The sequence below is a fragment of the Oryctolagus cuniculus genome, chromosome X (assembly GCF_051225735.1).
Source record: "Oryctolagus cuniculus isolate XC-2025 breed Fujian yellow rabbit chromosome X, ASM5122573v1, whole genome shotgun sequence".
Classification (NCBI taxonomy): Eukaryota; Metazoa; Chordata; class Mammalia; order Lagomorpha; family Leporidae; genus Oryctolagus; species Oryctolagus cuniculus.
In genome coordinates, this window is record NC_142888.1 from 25,616,402 (window position 1) to 25,633,602 (window position 17,201).

The 17,201-nt window shown below is 57.5% G+C and overlaps 1 protein-coding gene across 16 annotated transcripts in view; it reads right to left on the reverse strand.

Moving 5' to 3' along the window:
• BCOR (BCL6 corepressor) overlaps positions 1 to 17,201 on the reverse strand; it is a 111,905-nt gene that overhangs the window by 13,187 nt on the left and 81,517 nt on the right. For 11 of the 16 annotated variants that reach the window (XM_070066658.2, XM_089324232.1, XM_051827015.3 and 8 more), the window contains 5 exons: positions 10,417 to 10,542; positions 9,143 to 9,221; positions 5,567 to 8,413; positions 4,867 to 4,920; positions 4,182 to 4,368 (listed from right to left, as the gene is read on the reverse strand). In XM_070066658.2, the coding sequence (XP_069922759.2) occupies positions 4,182 to 4,368; positions 4,867 to 4,920; positions 5,567 to 8,413; positions 9,143 to 9,221; positions 10,417 to 10,502 (3,253 nt within the window). In that variant the 5' untranslated portion in view covers positions 10,503 to 10,542. Of the gene's footprint in view, positions 1 to 4,181; positions 4,369 to 4,866; positions 4,921 to 5,566; positions 8,414 to 9,142; positions 9,222 to 10,416; positions 10,543 to 13,578; positions 13,840 to 17,201 lie in introns of those variants that run through there. The other 5 variants (XM_089324235.1, XM_070066662.2, XM_070066660.2 and 2 more) reach the window with 3 other exon arrangements.

The following is a 17,201-nucleotide window of genomic DNA, read 5'->3' on the forward strand; positions in this document are numbered from 1 at the left end:
CCTTTCGCTAGATGAAATGACAAGACTCCCTTTCGCCGGCCCACTTCCAAGAGGGCTTGTCCTCCTGACCAGCCCGCTGCAGCTCCTCGCCAGCCTTCTGGGGGCATTCTGGTGCCAGCTGGCTATGGGCACAAGCTGCACGCGGGCAGGGCTGGCCCCACTCAGCCCCCTCTCCGAGGGTGTGCCTCCCAAGGCAGGCCAGACGGGCTGCGTCTACTCTCGCGGTGGTACGCCCTATGGACTGGCAGAGCCGAGCCTGGGACTGGGCAGCCAGACTCCCCACCCCCATGGCACGACACAGTACTACCAGCAGGCTCGGCAAGCTGCAGGCTCCCCAACTCTGGTCCCTGCTTTCAGGAGGGATCTAACAACACAGCCGCTGCCCCGGGCTTGGATTCCCTGGCAAGGGCAGCCCCTTCTCAGCTGTCAAATGGGTCTGCGAGCTGTCCCCCGAGGGGCAGCCTTGGTACACATGAGCTGTGCCCAGTCCAGGGAAGGCCTGAGACAGTTATCCAAAGGCTGCCGAGATCCTGAGGCCAGCTCGAACTTGTGACTCCAGTATTTGAAACTCTTAAAGCCAACCACCTCCAACCTTTTAGGTGGGAAAGATGGTTCCGACCGGTAGGCGTCAAAGCAGAGGTGGCTGCACTGTGTCCTAGTCAGAGACAATAGCTGAGCCGGGCCCCACCCTGGCACCTTTCTCACACCAGTTCTCTCCCCCAGCAGATAAAGGAAGAAATCTCCCTGCCCTAAATGCTTTGGCTTCAACTTGCACACCTTACACTTGAACTCCAGGTCTCATATAGTCACTAGTGGGGTTTCGTTTGTTTGTTTTCTAAAGATGTATTTATTTATTTGAAAGCAGAGTTACAGACAGAGAAGAGATCTTCCATCTGCTGGTTCACTCCCCAAATGAATGCAATGGCCATGGCTGAGCCAGGCCAAAGCCAGAAGCCACCCTCCCCTGCTCTCCCAGGAGCATTAGCAGGGAGCTGCATTGGAAGTGGAGCAGCCAGAACTCAAAGCGGCACCCATACGGGATGCCTGTGCAGCAGGCCGTGGCTTAACCCGCTGAGCCGCAGTGTCAGCCCCCAGGCACTGATGTCTTTAACAGTTTCCACCCCCCTAAGATATGTTTTTCGGGGAGAAGGTTTTCCTTCCACGTGCTCACTTCCACTGCGGGCTTCCGGATAGCGAAGTTGAGTTAATAACTCACCCAACCTTCTGCCAAAGCTGCCCATACCTTCTGCCCACAGAACAGCACCATGACCTCTAAGGCTCACTGGAACCGCACCTACCCACTCACCTCCGTCTATCCCAACCTCCAAGCCTCTGACTGCCTTGGTGAAGACCTTCATGAAGGGTGCAGGGGTGACAGCTCGTGGGCCAAGCAATAATCTGAAGAACCCCTCCCCCCAGCCTGATTGCCACCAGCCACGGAGAATGGGCTCTGTGTCACAGCCCTGCACATCACCTTGGACTTCCTCCAACCACTACCTAGTGGATTAGCCTCGCGACGAAGGAGGTGGGTTCTAAGCATTAGACTTCTCCATCGCTGCTCCCTTTCGGCCCTTCTGAAGGTGACAAGCCACATGCTAACTCAATGTAGGCAGGCATGAACAGAGCCGCGCGGCCGGCGGTTTTAACACTTGCTTGCTCCCTGTAGCACGGTCAGATGACTCAGCACACGCATCTTATAATCTATCATGGTTGTGCCACAGCACCACCTCACTGATGCATCGCCATGGCGACATTTACAGGTCACCCTGGCAACAAAGCAACCTCACCACTGAGGCAACCATGCCCAACGAGCCCTAAACGAGATGGGAGAGTACTGAGACTTGCCCAAGAGGTCAAGTCCCTCGGCGGTGACTGTACCACCTCCCGCAGAGCCTGGCCTTGTTACAACCTGCGCCGCCTACAGCAAAGACATGAGCCATCTCTCGGCTCTCAACCCCAGAGCAGCTCAAGGAAGGCGCGCATGTGCTCTCCGGGACGGGAATTTTCCTGAGCCACCAGGTGCCACGAGGCCCTTTGGCTCCCCAGGACACTGCCACAGAGCAGGTTCCAGGTCGACTCCAGCCAAGTGGCTGACACAGGAGATGGTCACCCACGGTCAGGGAGGAAGGGCCCAGTGCCTCCGTGTCCCACCCTCCTACCCATGAGCCTTCAACTTTCAGGAGACTCCTAATGCATCTGTCCAGTTTCTACAACGAAAACTTGACCCAGTCGCCCAGGTTGTCATAAACCCAGTCGCCCAGGTTGTCATAAACAGAAAAGGTGAGCCCTGACCACGGCTTCCAAGTTAATTCCCTTTTCTTAAAGGCGCCCTCCCCGACTCCCCGCCGCCGTCTCAGAAGCCAGTGATGCCTCCTGCCCACCTCAGCTCCTGGATGATCAGAGCTTGGTTCTTTGGCCACCATGAAACCCATGAGAAGAGAACCGAAGAGCCCCTTCCGGAGCAGGGCCCGGGCTGGGGGAAGGGCCATGAACTGAAGGCCAAGTTAATTTTGCAGCTGAGTGGATGCAGCACCTGCTGTCCCCTGAAGTGGCAGGGGCAGCAGCAAGGACAACAACCTCTCTACGGGCACTCTCCTCGATCAACCGCAAGCCACGAGTCTCTGGAAAGGTCTGACCCACCTCCCGTTTAAAGGCCAGCCTTTGCCTCCCCTCCCCCGCCACCCGCGCTCAGCGCCATGGCTGATCACACACTCAGTGGGGATTTACGGCTCTCAGGCTCACTGGGCCCCGGTCAGAAGCCCCAAGGGGTCCCGGGAGGCCTTCCTGGGTCTCCTGGGGCTCGGGCCCTGCTCCCCACTGTCACATGGAGCTCTCTGTTTGGCACAGAACAGGAACATCCCTGGGAGGAAGGCACAGGTGATGAGGCCAATCAGATTTGAATATGTACACGGTGGCTAGCCAGCTGGCCGGAAGTCTGGGCGTGTCATTTGAAAACCGGAAAAAAAGGCCCAAAGGCTTGAAGCTGGCTGAGCTCCTGGGCCCCCTTCCTGCAGCCTCCCTTTCCCTCAGAGCAAAGGTGGCCCCTCTCTTCTAGAAGCGGTGCCCACCTCTGCCAGGTCTAGCAGCCCTTCCCAAGAGCCCACGGCACCAGGCACGCAGGAAGGGGAGCTGAGCGCCAGCCAGCAGGAAGGCTTTCTTTGCAGCCTCTCCCATGAGCAGTTTGCGCCGGCCAGTGCACGCGGTTAAGGGGACTCTGCTAAGTGGGCGAGACCCTCCGAACCAGCAACACAGACCACCTTTCTTGGAACTACCGCACAACGTACCCAGAGCACGGGGATGAACTGGAGGCGGGGGCGGACAGGGCTGACCAGTTTTGCCCCAAACACCATGGGCACGGGGAAACTGCGCAGGGAATGCCAAACCTTCCATGGTCAAGGGCACCGAGCTCTCACACACGCCCCACAACTCTCACTGTCCTGTCTCGCGAGGGTTTGGTACCTGCTCTCGCTCGCTCCACGCACACGACACCCAAATTCGAGCTTTCTGAGGCTCAAAGCAATCCAGCAAGCACTTTCGAGAAAGGAAGACATTCTCTTGCTCCCAACACAGCTCATCCCGGGGGAAATCCCCCAAGGTCAACCCCAGCGGGGACCAGCTACTGGGGGTGGAAGGGCGTCCCGAGGAAGGCCCTTGCCTTCCCTACATGTTTCGCCTCCAGGATGTGAGTCACTCTCGGGCCCCGTGCAAAGAGCCACACTCTGCAGGACTGTCGCCAATGATGGCAAAAGAGCATCCACCGCGAGCAACCGTGCTCATCTTGACGGCGCCCTCACGCCACCTCAACCAAGCCTACACCTTCATACGTCACCGGGTGGCAGCTGGGGGTGCAGGACATGGCTGGGAGGTGCCATGCCCTGCTACAAGGCAGAACAGCTCGGGCGCTGTACTGTGTGGAACCATTCCCAGGCACGGCACCGGCACTTCTCTGGAAAGAGACAGGTGTCTCCGCGAAGGGAGCCTTCCCGGGTGCCTCACCCCCCCCCCCCCCCATAGCTGCCACAGCGTTCCAACACACAGCCAACTAACACAGGAGCGAGCCCCCGGCCCCAGGCAGACACCAAGTGGACCGCAGAGCCTCCTTCCCACCCTGGGCCTGGAAGCGCGCTCGCCCTGTGTTCACCCACACCACACCCCCAGGCCAGCCGCTTGGGTTTACTTACATCTCTCGTTGTCATTCTGGTCCGCAATGGCCTCCTCCAGGGCGACAGACTTGGGCTTTCTGTCCTGACTTCCTTTCAACCTGTCCCAGTCGGCTGGACTGAATTTGGACACCTCGGTGTCTTTGGTTGCTGGGTGGCCACATTCTCTCTCTTTCATCTCCAATTCTGAGAAGCGCATCATTGCACGCTAGAAAGAGAATGGAGATGAAAAAAAAAACAACAACAACACAACGACAACAACAAAACAACACCTTACCATAAAAGCGAGCTCAATTTGTCTTACCTTAAAGGAAAGCATTTCAGAGAAAAGTTTGCCCAAAACCAACCACAATTTAAGATATAACTCACATATTTAGAGCTTAAAGATAAAATTTAATAGCATCTCTATGTAAGTAGCCACACATTGTTTACTTATTACGTCATACGGATATAGATTATCTATGCGGTGTGTATGCATAGCCACATACAGGATTGCATACAGACAGACATTTTCTCTCGCAGATAAGTAAAAACACAACAGAAACACAACGCAAAGGGAACAGCACAACAACACAACAGAAAAGAAACAAATGCACAATGAATAAAGACGACCATGGCCCACAAACTTCCCTTTGTATATTTGGAAATGAAATTTAACTCAAAAGGTTTATGTAAGATTCTAGTAATAAAAATTTGAAGAACTGACCTCACAGAAAGCAGCGGGTAGACATAAAATACTGTCCTCTTGTAATCCTTCCATCTATGTAATTAAAATGGGCACTCAATGGATCATTTAGATAACTTCATCCATTTTTATAAGCAAAAACCAATTTTTTTCTTAACATTGCAAAACAATTTGGCTTCATTCATCTTTTAATTAAAGCTAAAATATCTTAAAGGAAATTCCTGCACAACATCTATCACAATTCACCAGCAAATTAAACACATACTCTATCCCTTTAATTGAGCTTTTCTCTCTCTCTCTCTCCTTCTCTGTCGGTGACAAAACTGCACACGATTCCCACAGACATGCGGCCGCTACACTGCACCAAGTATCAAGTAAGGCATTCTAAGCAACACTTCTGCAACTATCTGCTATCTTACAGGCAGAGAAATCAAAGCAATTAATAGGTAAACGCCATGCATCTCTAGATACCTTTCACGATCATTAAAACTTCTGGTATCAGCATGTGTGCGAGGTTCTCGCATCATCTACATACAGCGTAACTGCAAGTATCCAGACACACGGACCGCCTCCTAAGCGCGCTACCACTCAGGTCCCCTTACTGGACACGTGGCATACATGCCAATTGCCATAACGCCTCATTCGCATCTGCCTGGTGCCTTGCCCTACCGCGTTCCCGCAACCCTCCTCCAGTTAACTGAAATCCGGCCGGTGGGCTCACCTGCAGTGCCCGCTGTTCCCGGCTGAGCTGACTGGAGTCCGCGTACAGTTCGGTGGTGACACACTTGAAGCGATCACCCACATAACCCGCCGAGTTGGCGATTCGCTTCGCCAGCTTCGATGGCTTCGGTTTCAGAACTTTGCCATCGCTAGGCTCTGTCTCATCAGCTCCATCTTTGGTATAGGAGGGGGCAACGTCCACGCTCGGAGGGGCACTGCCCACGCAAAATGGTTTGGGGTCCTCTTGGGCTTTCCCGAAAGCCACCGCAGGGCCGTCGCTCCCCAGGGTGGGCTCCAGGAAGGGAGTGGATGCTGGTACCCCGAGGTTCTCCTTGTTGGTGCCCACCGCCACAGCGTCTTTGTTTATGCTGAACACCGGCTGGCCCGGCGCCTGCTTGAAAGTGTAAGTGTCATGGAAGTCTCCGATCCGCCCCAAGTCCTCTCGCAGGGCAATGAAGTCCCGATGTGGCTGCAGAGCCGGGTCCGGCGGCGGCTTGGCGGGCTCCGCACTCTGGCCCACACTCTCGGCAGCGAAGCTGGCCTTGGCCGCGTTCGGCTCGGCCTTGGTGTCTGCTTCTTCTCGGAGCAGGTCGACATAGACCAGCTTGTCACTTTTGCCAACGGTCTTGCCTTGACTCCAGCTGGGGTTGGCCTTCAGGTTCTTGTCGCTGGGAGCTTCTGGGTGGAGCTTGGTGCCGCTAGCTTCCAGCATCTCAGAAAACCGGCTGCGGAGCGCTGGGTCCTCGTATCGGGCTCTCTCGTGGGACCGGGACCTCCTTTCGGCTTTCTCCTCTTTCGCGATCTCTATGGGCGTGTGCGGGATCAGCATGGGATGTACCATGCCCAGCCCCAGGGCATCCTGGTAGGTCACAAACTCTGGCCGGCCCGTGGGCAGCCCATAGGGCAGTCCAGGCTTGGGGGCCAGGTGCCCAGGAAAGAGACTGCCGTTCGGTAACAGAACTGGGTGAGGGTAGACGGGTCCTTTGCCATGTAAGGACAGGGGACTGATGGCGATCCCCTCAGGCGCCGGGTAAGGGAGGTAACTCCTGGGGTAGGGGATCGGTGGTGACCGGAAGGCCTCGTTTGGAGACAAGAAGATGGAGCTTGGTGGGAGGCCATTCTCACTCGCTTTGAAGCTTGGTTCCGGGTTGCTCGCTTTGGTGCCCTTGCTGCTGGCGCTGCCACTGTGCTTGGCAGGGGTGGTCGGGGGCTGGCCCACGTGCTGAATGACAGATGGTGTGGTGTCCACGGAGCTCCTGCTGGTCTTGGTGCTGTCGGTGTTGGCATTGGGGGCTGGCGACGCGGAGGCTGGGCGGCCCGCGCTGGGCAGGGAGCCCGAGACGCTGGCGACGACGGCCTCGGTGCCGCCCATGCGGGGACAGGACGAGCTCCGTTGCTGTGGGATGGCCCAGTCCAGCGTCTTGTTTTTCAGTGTCACGCTTTTGCCGCTGCACTCCTCGCTGGGACTTGGCCCGGGCACCACCCAGGACGAGGGAGCCGTGCTAATGATTTCAGATCTATAGATAGCACAGCCGCTTCCCGGGGGAGACAATGTTTCTTTTGGAATGTCACTTCCGGAGAGCACTAAGCCACTTCCAGCCCTGCTATGAACCAGGACCGTGGGGGCCATCTTCTTCATGTGGTCGGCTTTGGAAGCATCTACATCCACCACTTTCGAGGACAAGTCCAGTGGCTTGTCGGTGACGTCTTTGGTAACGGTCTGCTTCTCCAATAGGGGAGGTGAGCCGCCATCTTTCCTGTCCTGAACCGTTGTCGTCTTCCGGGGGTGCCCGGGCACCGACGGGGCACCTTCGCTGCCTTCGGGGGCCTTGGGATACTTGCCGCCCGACAGCCTGGCCGCGGGGAACTCGCTGCTGACTGTCATGTATGGCTTCGACAGGGTGACCGATGGCGAGGTGGAGATCCTGCCGTAATGCTTGTGAAAGTCGGAGTAGGTATCCGCAGCCGGCTGCGTGGGCAGGTGGAGGCGGGGCGAGGGCCGCGGTGAGGGCGGCAGCAGGAGGGCCGCGTCCCCCGGCAGGCCACTGCTGACCGCCTTGGCGGAGGGCACCCTCGGCTGCTTGCTGTTCTGGATGTGGGGGTAGGCGTGGGAGTCGACGGGGTTCCCCGGGCTCACGCCCATCTTCCACGAGAGGCTTTTGTCTGCGCAGTGGACCAGCGGTGGCATGGCAGGCGAGGCCGAAGGGGTCGAGAGCCTCATGGGGGAGGCCAGGGAGGACGGGATGTGGGGGCTGACGTAGTGAGGCGGCGGCAGGTAGAGGAAGCGCTCCCCGTTGGTGCAGACTGGAGAATACAGTGGCTGTGCCAGGCTGTAGGACTGCTGAGGTAGCAAGGCCTTGTACATGTTCAATGAATACTTATTTGGCGAGTCGAGGAAAGGGTAGATGGCTGGCGTGGCTCCGTCCATGTAAGGATTGACCCAGGGCAGCCGCAGGTAACTAGCACCATTTATGTTAAGCGAGCTCTGCTTGTCGCTGGCGGGCCTGTCCAGGCCCAGTGTCTCCGCGGGGGCCACGGCACTTTTTTGTATTCCAGGTGGGGTTTTGTAGATAGCACTGAAGCCATTGGGGGGTTTCCCGGAGACGGCGGCCACCTCCACCGTCTCGGGAGTGTTCGGTTTGAACTGTATCTCTGGGTTTCTTTCGGAAGAGAAGCCCAGGCCACCGAGGGAGCTGGGGGCAGCGTCCCGGCCTTTCTCGGAGCCCAGTCCGCACAAGCTGGAGTAGACGATGTTACTGGGGACCCGGAGCCCTTCGCGGATCAGACCCGTGCGGTCCATGCTCAGCGCGGCCAGGCCATCGATGCGATGGGCCGTGCTTGTGTCCACCTTGGTGGGAAGAACAGACACGGTGCGTTACTGGGGGCCCTCCTGCAAAGCAGCCCTCAGCCTCCAGGCCCACAGGCTGAATTCAGGCATCTATTAACCCTGGAAAATCCACCTTCTCAGCAAAAAGTCCTCGCTCCAAGGAGACAGCTAACACAGCCGGGGCTGGGGCTGGGGCCAGGGCCAGGGAGGGGGAGGACAGGGAGACTTCACCTCGCTTTCCCCACACCCAGGAAGGCAGCATTTAACGGAACAAGAAACAGTCCTCCTTGGGACCACAGGAACGGAGGGCTTTTTAGCTAGCTCGTTGCTAAATCAATACACAGGCCAGGGGTCAAACTGTGGTTGCGTCTTTTGACTTCCTCTCCCTGGTGCCTGAAGAGACAAGCCCTGTGTTTCATATTTTACTGGAAAGGTAAGCCCGAAGGGGCTCCGTGGAAGCTGGGAATTTATCCAGCTGAGAGCAGCGAGGTGGCACGAAGCTTCCCAAAGAACAGGCAGCCACAAGCCACCAGTCACTGGGGGACGGGACAGACGGGGCCAGCGTGCCACTAAAAGATCAGGACGGGAGGAGTGGCGCCAGGAGCCTTGTCCTGCAGCACAGCACAGGCTGTCTCCCTGGCCCTGCCCTAGAAGCTGCCCCCTCCCCCCCTCCTTTAATGACATGCAAATTAATGCACGATTGATTACAGATCACTAATATCACAGCAACAGAAGCTATTAATCGCTTACCACGTTGTGGTTCAAGGGATTCTCTTCCCTCAGTTCCAATCTGGCTTTTGAAGCGTCACCATCATTTACAGGAATTTTCCTGTTGAAAAGGACACAGAGACTTCATGAAAGCAGTCCTCGCTGAATCCGGGAACGCGCCCTTCAGAGCCGCGCCCGGAACAGGCCGTTTGCTGCTACCAGCCCCGTATTTTCAACTGTCCCTCGCCCTCCCCAGCGGTGAGTGGGGCATACTGAAAAGTGTCCCAAATGGTGATTCGCCTTGACCCAGGAAAAACAAAGAAAAGGCAGGGCCTGTGGGGACAGGAAGCACAAACACATCCCCTAGGTGCCTCAGCCTGAACTTCCGGCACAACTGTGTCATGCACACATCTTTATTCTAGAGACCAAACAGGCCCATGTGAGCCCTGCTGTCCTGGCCAGTCCTTGTAAGCGTCCCAGAGGGCGGGATGAGTGGCCAAGAGTCCGGGGCTGGGCACCCAAGCACTTTGGTGTTACCCGGGAGGGCAGGCTTTCAAAACTTTTCCCCCCAACAAAGTTAGGGACCATGTCCTCCAAAATGGGTTGCCATGGTGATAATGAAGTCATATTTGACTGCCTTTATCAAAATGACGGGGGGGGGGTACACACTACTATCATACAAATGTCAGCTGCTCCAGGCTGCAGAGGAAGCTGCACATCTGTGCCAGGCTGCTGCGGCTGCCCTGGGACTTGTTATCAGAGAGCGTCGATAAAGACGGCGCTTGGTGCCAACTTCCAAATCCCCAGGATACAATCGCTGACAAGCAGCGGAGGAAAAGTTTCATCATTACCCCAAAGAGCGGCTTCAATCATCTGCGGCTTGCTTGCTCTACTCCCCCCACCACTCCGCGCCCCCACTCCACAAGCGCTGCAGAGCCGGCGGCGGTGCGAGAAGGGACCAGACACCCTGGGCTTGCGTGGAGAGAAGGGTGGCTAGCTCCCCCGCTTATTACTGAGCAAACTATTTGTTTTAAAAGCACATCGAATGCAGATCCACCTGGGCCCACACTCCTGACATTTAGAGTTAAAGCAGCATATAGACTGGGATTAATTCTCCTTCATAAATATGAAATAATAAATTAAGCACGAAAGTGCACTGAAAGGCCGCTTTAGGGGCTAATCTTTTAAAGGGCGGCGATGCTTCGCTGAGCCAGGGTGCCTGTTAAACCTGTAAATCAAGGGCCGCCAGCTAGCAGGGGCTCCTTCTCCCCCACCCCTCGGGGCCCTGCTGGCCGTGGAAAGGTGGGCACATTTACCTGTCTTCGCTGGTCCCACACATGCGGACCCGCTCGCTGCTCATCCAGCTGTGAACGTTTCCATACAGGGGGGTTGCTGAGAGCATGTCTCCTTCTTGGATGGCAGCTTTGCGTTAAGCGTCTATTCTGTTTCAAAAAGAAAGAAGGGGGGGGGGAGACAAAACCCACGAGGTTGAATAAAGGAGAGCTGTGAACAGCCAACTAGGCAATTCGTCCCAGACACAGCCTCAGGAAGGCACACGGGGCTTGAGGGCCCACAGGTGTGCAGTACACACCTGCCCCCCACACCCTACAGCAGGTGCACAATGCAGCTTCCTTGGCTGGTGGGGGGGGGGGGCGGTGTTTTAAAGCCAAACCCGCAGCCCATCCAAGTCACAGCACACAGCCTTTGAAGTGCTTAGTGGCCAAGGAGAAAGCCACTCATCCTTGTTCCTCGTCAAAGGGGAGACAGACTTTATTCGGCGGGGAGAATGGGTGGCCACAGTCAGTCCAGGGACCTCTGCCACAGGGCAGTGGGTTGCTGGCAAAGAGGCACCCACTGCGGCGCGTCCAGGGCTCAGACTACAACGCGCTTCCAAGGCTGAATTGCCAAGGCTGCTGTCCGTGCAACTTCCAGATAGAGGGTGGGAAGAAAAAAAAACCGCACAAAACAACAAAAAAAGAGTCGGTGGGCTGCTGAGCTGCCCCACTCGGGGCCTAGACGAGATTAAGCACCTTCCCCGGGTAGTTTTGCCTGGGTGGTTTTGCCTGGGAGCTGCAGAGGGAGGTGGCTGAGTAATTCAATGACGCCTGCTCGCTGGGGACAAGAAATCATTAGCGAGCAGAGCAAGTGTTAGCAGCCCAGGCTGATGGGCTCAGAGCCGGAGCAGGCAAAAGCCACCCATTTCCCAGCTCCTGGGAGGGGGGAGGCTGCGGAGGCAGAGGAGCCCAGACCACCTCCCCCCCCCTTACCTTCCCTGCCCACCACCCCCACCCACATCACATTCTAGTTTGCTGCATGAGTGAAGGGTCAGGACAAGCTGCATTTTATTAACAGGATTATCACGGCGCGTGATTTATCCTCGTGCAGGATTTTAATTGCTCTTTGGAGGGTGAGCCGTTTCTTTTGACTGCGCTTCAGCCCATATCCTGCTGTTAAATGCTGGGTTAATAAGTAGGGGAGCCTTTAATGCCTGGGACCCATGGCCCTTGGCAACTCTCTGCTCACAAACACATCTCCTGGCTCCCCTGGCCGGGATCTGGCCGCGGCATTTTTCCACGGGACCCAACCCGGCGAGGAGTGTGAAATAATCGGCGAGCGGATCATCAGGGGAACTTGTCTTTCTCCTCCCTCACACACCCACCCACACAGTTTCCGAAAGCCCAAATGTTCCCGAAGTCGACACATTTCCTTTGTTAGCAGGGAAAAAAAAAATATGCAAATGCTTGCTTTTACACTTTAGCAGACTGGCGGGTCGCTGGGTTGGAGACAACCAGGCCGTGGCAGGGAGGGACTCTTCGCTGAGAGTGACTGCGGGTGGGGGGTCGGGTCGGGGTCGGGAAGCACCTGGGAGCACTGAGGCCTCTCTAGGTCTTGGGTCCACCCGCACCACCCCCCTCCGCCGCCGCCGCCGCAGCCCCCAACCGTAGAACACCGGCTGTTAATGAAAATCCACATGCCCAGAGACACCACGCACAGTTAGAGCTCAACAATGAAACTGGAAGAGCCGGAAGGGGGCCGGGGAAGAGGCAGTAATCTGCATGAGGCGTGCTGGGCTCGGAAAAGTCTGCAGACACACAGAGGGCTTTCCAGGGGGGCTGGCCAGGGCGCCCCAAAGGCTGCCTCGGGCGTGGGGGAAGGGGCTGTTCTTCCATCAAACAAATACCCAAGGCAAGTGGAGAAGGCCACACCACGAGGCACCATCAACGAGTGCGCCCTCCCCAGCCCCTGCCACCCCCCTAACAGAGGAAGACCTGCAGGGTCGCCTCAGACAAGGTGGAGCTTCAGCCCTTGGTGCTGTGTCCTGGTTATTGGGTGGCAGCCGCGAGGCCACACCACGTCATTCCATCCAACTACCAAGCAAAGAAATGAGGCTCGAAGAAGCAGGTGCCTAAGAAACTGCGAGCTTCCGGCCGCATGGTTCTCACATCCTAGCCTCCCCTTCAAGCAAGCTGCCTCCCACACGCCTCCTTTAGTAGCCACCTGGTGAAAAAGGACCTCCTGGGACCTTGCACAATCACCCTAACCCAGTCCCCGGCTCCCTCGCAGAGGCGCCGGGGACTAGGTGGAAAGGCGGATGGAGTGGAGTGGCACCCGGGACCATCGGGTGCTAGCCCGGCCTTCGCCCTTTGGGGCCTTCCCTAGTCCTGCTGCACAGGTCAATGAGAGCAGCCATCAGAAAGAAGAGCCGCGACACGCACAGGGTCAGCTGGAGAGTTGTGGCCAGGAGCACGGCTCAGTGTCATCTGTGTGTTTGGGGAGCAGGAAGGGGGCTGGGGCACCAGGAGGCTGCTGTGGACTACACACACACTCACACACACACACTCACACACTTATAATCTTTAGCTGCCCCATGAACTTTTTGTGAACTGTTTAAAAGTGGAGGTCTGTTGAACAAACAGCGGCGCCACTGCCAGCCATAATTTCATTGCAACAAGCTAAAGACTTTTAACTCTTCAGGTTCCTGGCCAGCCACGGAGCCAATGAAGAATGGCCTTGCCTGGCAGGAAGCCCTTCTCCAGGGTGACAAACAATAGCAGCCCAAACCCCACCCCACCCCCACCCTGCGGCAGGGCAGCAGCAAACACCCAAGCACTAAGCCTACTTCCACGGAAGCCACTACCATGACCCCGCCCCCGCCCCTGCACTGGGATGGAGACTGAAGGAGCCACCGGGGTGAGACACAAAAAGGCAGAGGTACGGCACACTCCTCTCTTACCCCACTTCCAGAAGCTGCGGTTGAAAGAGCCCACCCCAGCCCCAGCCCCAGCCCCAGCCCAGCCATGGCACACAGGCAAATGAGCTGATTGCCAGGACAAACAGCAGCAAGGCGCTTTGCTGCCATGCAGGGGGCTCGCTTAGCCCTGATTTTCAGCAGGCCTCTTCTTCCCTGTGCAGGCTGCACGGCTGCAAGTGCCAAAGCGTGTGAAGTCACTCATGAAAGGCACTTTACAAGCACCAACCTGTCTCCAGCGTGAGCTGCTAAGCTGCACCTTGGCTCCGGGTCCTGACCCTTCTCGCCAGTAGTGGAGACCAGGGGACAAGGAGGAGGCGGATCGGGATGGAGGGGAGGATGGCTGAGCAGAGACAGGCCAGGCACGGAGGGTGTCTGGTTTCTCCAGCACAGACTGGGAAGCTGCACAGGCTGCCTGCTGGAACACCCAGTTCCGGGGGAGAGCCCTGGCTCGCAGGCACGCCGCGTGGTCTCCCGTCTCGGGCCACTGCTGCTAATAGAAAGCGGAGAACTTGGGTCAGCATGCACACACTTGGAGCAGGCATTTGCTCCAGAGCCAAGGGTTCTGACTAGAGTGCCTGCACTTGGCCTGCACGCAGCGAAAAAGGCCTGATGGGTACAAAGGGGTCCCAGGAGCCAGGGTTAGGAGGCAAAACCCTGGCCACTGCTGCCCCGCCCCCGAAAGGACACCATTCCGGGCTGCGGGAAAGGACAGGCCACTCGCTGTTCCTCTCCAGGGCATTTTCTCCCAGCGACTGGCATGGGAGGGACAGCGGCCAGCACTGGGGCCCGCGTGGCCCTTTTCTTTCCTAACACGCTGGCTCGGGCTGCACCAGGCCAACCTCGCGTTGCCTCTGCCCTCGACCATTTACAGCTGCCAGCCCATCACAGCCCCCTGAAATCAGACCAAAGCCTCCTGGTGTGGTTCTGCCTCACCTAGGCGCCCCTCGTCCACAGCCAGCCGGCGGCCAGAAGGCCTGGAGAAGTTTGCAGGGACTTCCGGCTCGGGAGGCCCCCGTGGGCATCAGCGACCCTTGCCACCACAGCCTGCCCGGTCCCCAGCCTCCCGCACGGTGTGTCTCTGGGCAGGTGGCCGAACCTCTCCAGCCTTAGTCCCCTCTGTAAATATTTGGCACTGTGTTTTCCAGAGGATTAAGCTGCACTATGGACTTGAGTTTTGCCTGGCAATAGCTGGTGCTGGCTATTTAAAAGCATCAGCCTCCACTAAACAGGCTTCAAACAAGTCCCTGCCAGTTCCCCTGAGGCGGGGGGGGGGGGGGGGGTGAGGCGCGGGTTTGAGGCAAGCAAGGGGGAGGGGGATGACCTGCAGTGCTGCCCCAAGCTAAGGGGGGAGCTTCAGCAGACTGGGTCACAGCCTTACTGTGTGCCTGGTGTCAAGGGAGGGAGGGGTGAAGCCTTCCTATTTTTAGAATATTGGGGGAGGGGCTCCTTGGGAGTGGGAGGAGGAAAAGCTGTCTGGGATGTACAGCCTGGGGCAAGTCTTCCTGGGCTGCTGCTTCGGCTGTGATGTGACTGAGGAGCAGGGGACCCCAATGCCGCCCCCAGGTCCTGGGCAGCCAGCGGTGTGCCCCAGGAAAGTGGCTGCCCTGGCTACTTCCTCCACCAGCTCCTCCACCCCCCACACCGGTATCAAAAGGGTTTGGCAGGGAGTAGGAGGAGTGACCCAGTAGGGCACGGGTGCTGTCTCTAGGTACACTCCTAGGGTAGCATTAGTCTCTGGGGGCGTCCCCACCCACCCCCCAAATTTTGCATTAGTAACAGGCTGAGTGGGGGCGCCAGAAGGGAGGGGCTAGGAAACTTGCCCAGCTCTGACCTTTAAGCGCCCAGAACCCTCCTTGCCTCTCCCCGGGTCGCCTAGGTCAGAAGGCAGAGCCACCCGGGTCGGGAGTGAACTTGGCCCTGGGCAGCGGGAAGGGGGGGGGGAGGGGGGCCCTTCCCAGCGACGCAGCCCGAGCGAGTGCCACGCCGAGCGCTATCGGTAGGCAACAAAGGGATTTTTCCCCCACCACACACACACACACACACACACACACACACTCGTGCGGCTCCTCCGCCAAGGACGCTGCGCGGGGCGCGCCGCGGCGCACACCCACGCCCTCGCGACGCGCCCCCGCCAGCCTTCCAGGAACTCCAGCAGTCCTCCCCACCTCCCCAGTCCCCGACCCTAGTTAACCCCTCGGACCCTGCGACCCAGCGCGCGGCTCGGTGGTCCCCCTTCCGGAGCTAGCGCGGAACCTTCTGTCCTGCCACACTCCGACAAGCAGAAACTTTGGGTGGGGGCGGGGAGGCACCAGGAGAACCAGAGACCTCCCGGGAAATGCCCGCGAACCCACCGCGCATCGGCGCTGCAGCCCCCCCACTCCCTGCTGTCACTCAGGGATCCCTTGGGATCAGAAAGGCGCGTTGCTCGTCTGCACGCTTCCCCTGGAAGGATGTGAGCCAAACGGAATGGGGGAGGAGCGTGGCCCCGGAGGTTCCACAGAGGGGGCGCAGCAGCAGGAATCAACCGAGGGTAGCTGCCTCGCGTGGACGCGCGCGCGTGCACACACACACCCTCCCCCTCCCCCAGGGTCAGGTGTGCCGGCCTATTCAGGCCATGGCGTTGGCTTTTTGTTCCTTTCACTTTCCCCCAGTGGTTATGCCACACCAGAAATCAGGGAACCACGTGCGCATTCTAGAGGGGGTGGATTTGTAAACAGGTGTCCCGAAACAGGAGGCCACCCAGTAGCAAAAACCTATTACTCTCCTCTCCTCCCCACCCCCCAACAACACAGGCCCTGCCCTCTATAATCCCGGCGGCTCTGGGGCCCTGTTTGGAGTCTACACAACCCAGTAGCAAATGTAGAAGAAACGGTCTACACCACACCTCTAAAAACCCGTGTCTGCACTTCCAGCTCCGCCAGGGCTTTGCAGGAATAAAACGCATTTTAATGTCCCCTCTCAACAGAAGCCAGCAACCTCTACCATAAGGCTAACAACAGCTAGCATTAGTATACCCAGGAACCACAAAAGAACTTTTAGTGCACAAAAGATGTACAAAATGCAGGGGTCCCAAGAGCCACATGAGTCCCCCCACCCCGACTGTGCGGAACCTAGGCATGAGTTCCTAGGAGAGAGTTTCAGCAAAGCTGAGGTTGAGGGTGAGTGGAAGGGAGTGCCTACTGCACCTTCTCTACAAGGAACAATAGAAATCCCAGGAAGCGAAAACAAAGCCGAGCCGTGGGGCAACTGCGGGCTAGGTGGGGGCCCCTGAATTTTTGTAGCTGTTCAGAGCTTAATTACTCCTCCTTGATCCGTGGGACCAGACACGACACCGCCAAGGTTAAAATGCCCCGAACAGCGCCGAGCAGATGTGAGCGCGAGCTGGCAGACGCGCAAATGAGGCCTGCCTCGGAGCACGATAACAAGTGACTAATACATTGCATATCGTTGAAAGAAAATTATTTTTCTCTAATTTGCATTTGCTTGGGGGAAAAAAAAAGCCAACCCAAGTCCCTCCTCACAAGCACGAGTCTAATCCTGGAAATACGGCCCGGCTGCTTTAAGAGAGCTGGAAGGAGGGAAAGACTGCCAGTGTTTTGGCGTTGCGGGCTTGTTTATCTTTCCGCCTTTCCTCCAAGGCGAAACTCGTTTTGCAAGCAACATTCCTACAGAAAATGGCACACGTCATAAAAAGAGACCAATTTATAGAACTGGCACCGAAGTTCATGTATCACTCCAGAAGCATCTCCCGGCTCCCCCATACGGAACCCAACTCAAAGTAGAAGTCCAGAGAAACATTTGCAGATATCCTGTGGGCCGTGCACCCAGGGGCCCAAGTCACAGCCGAAC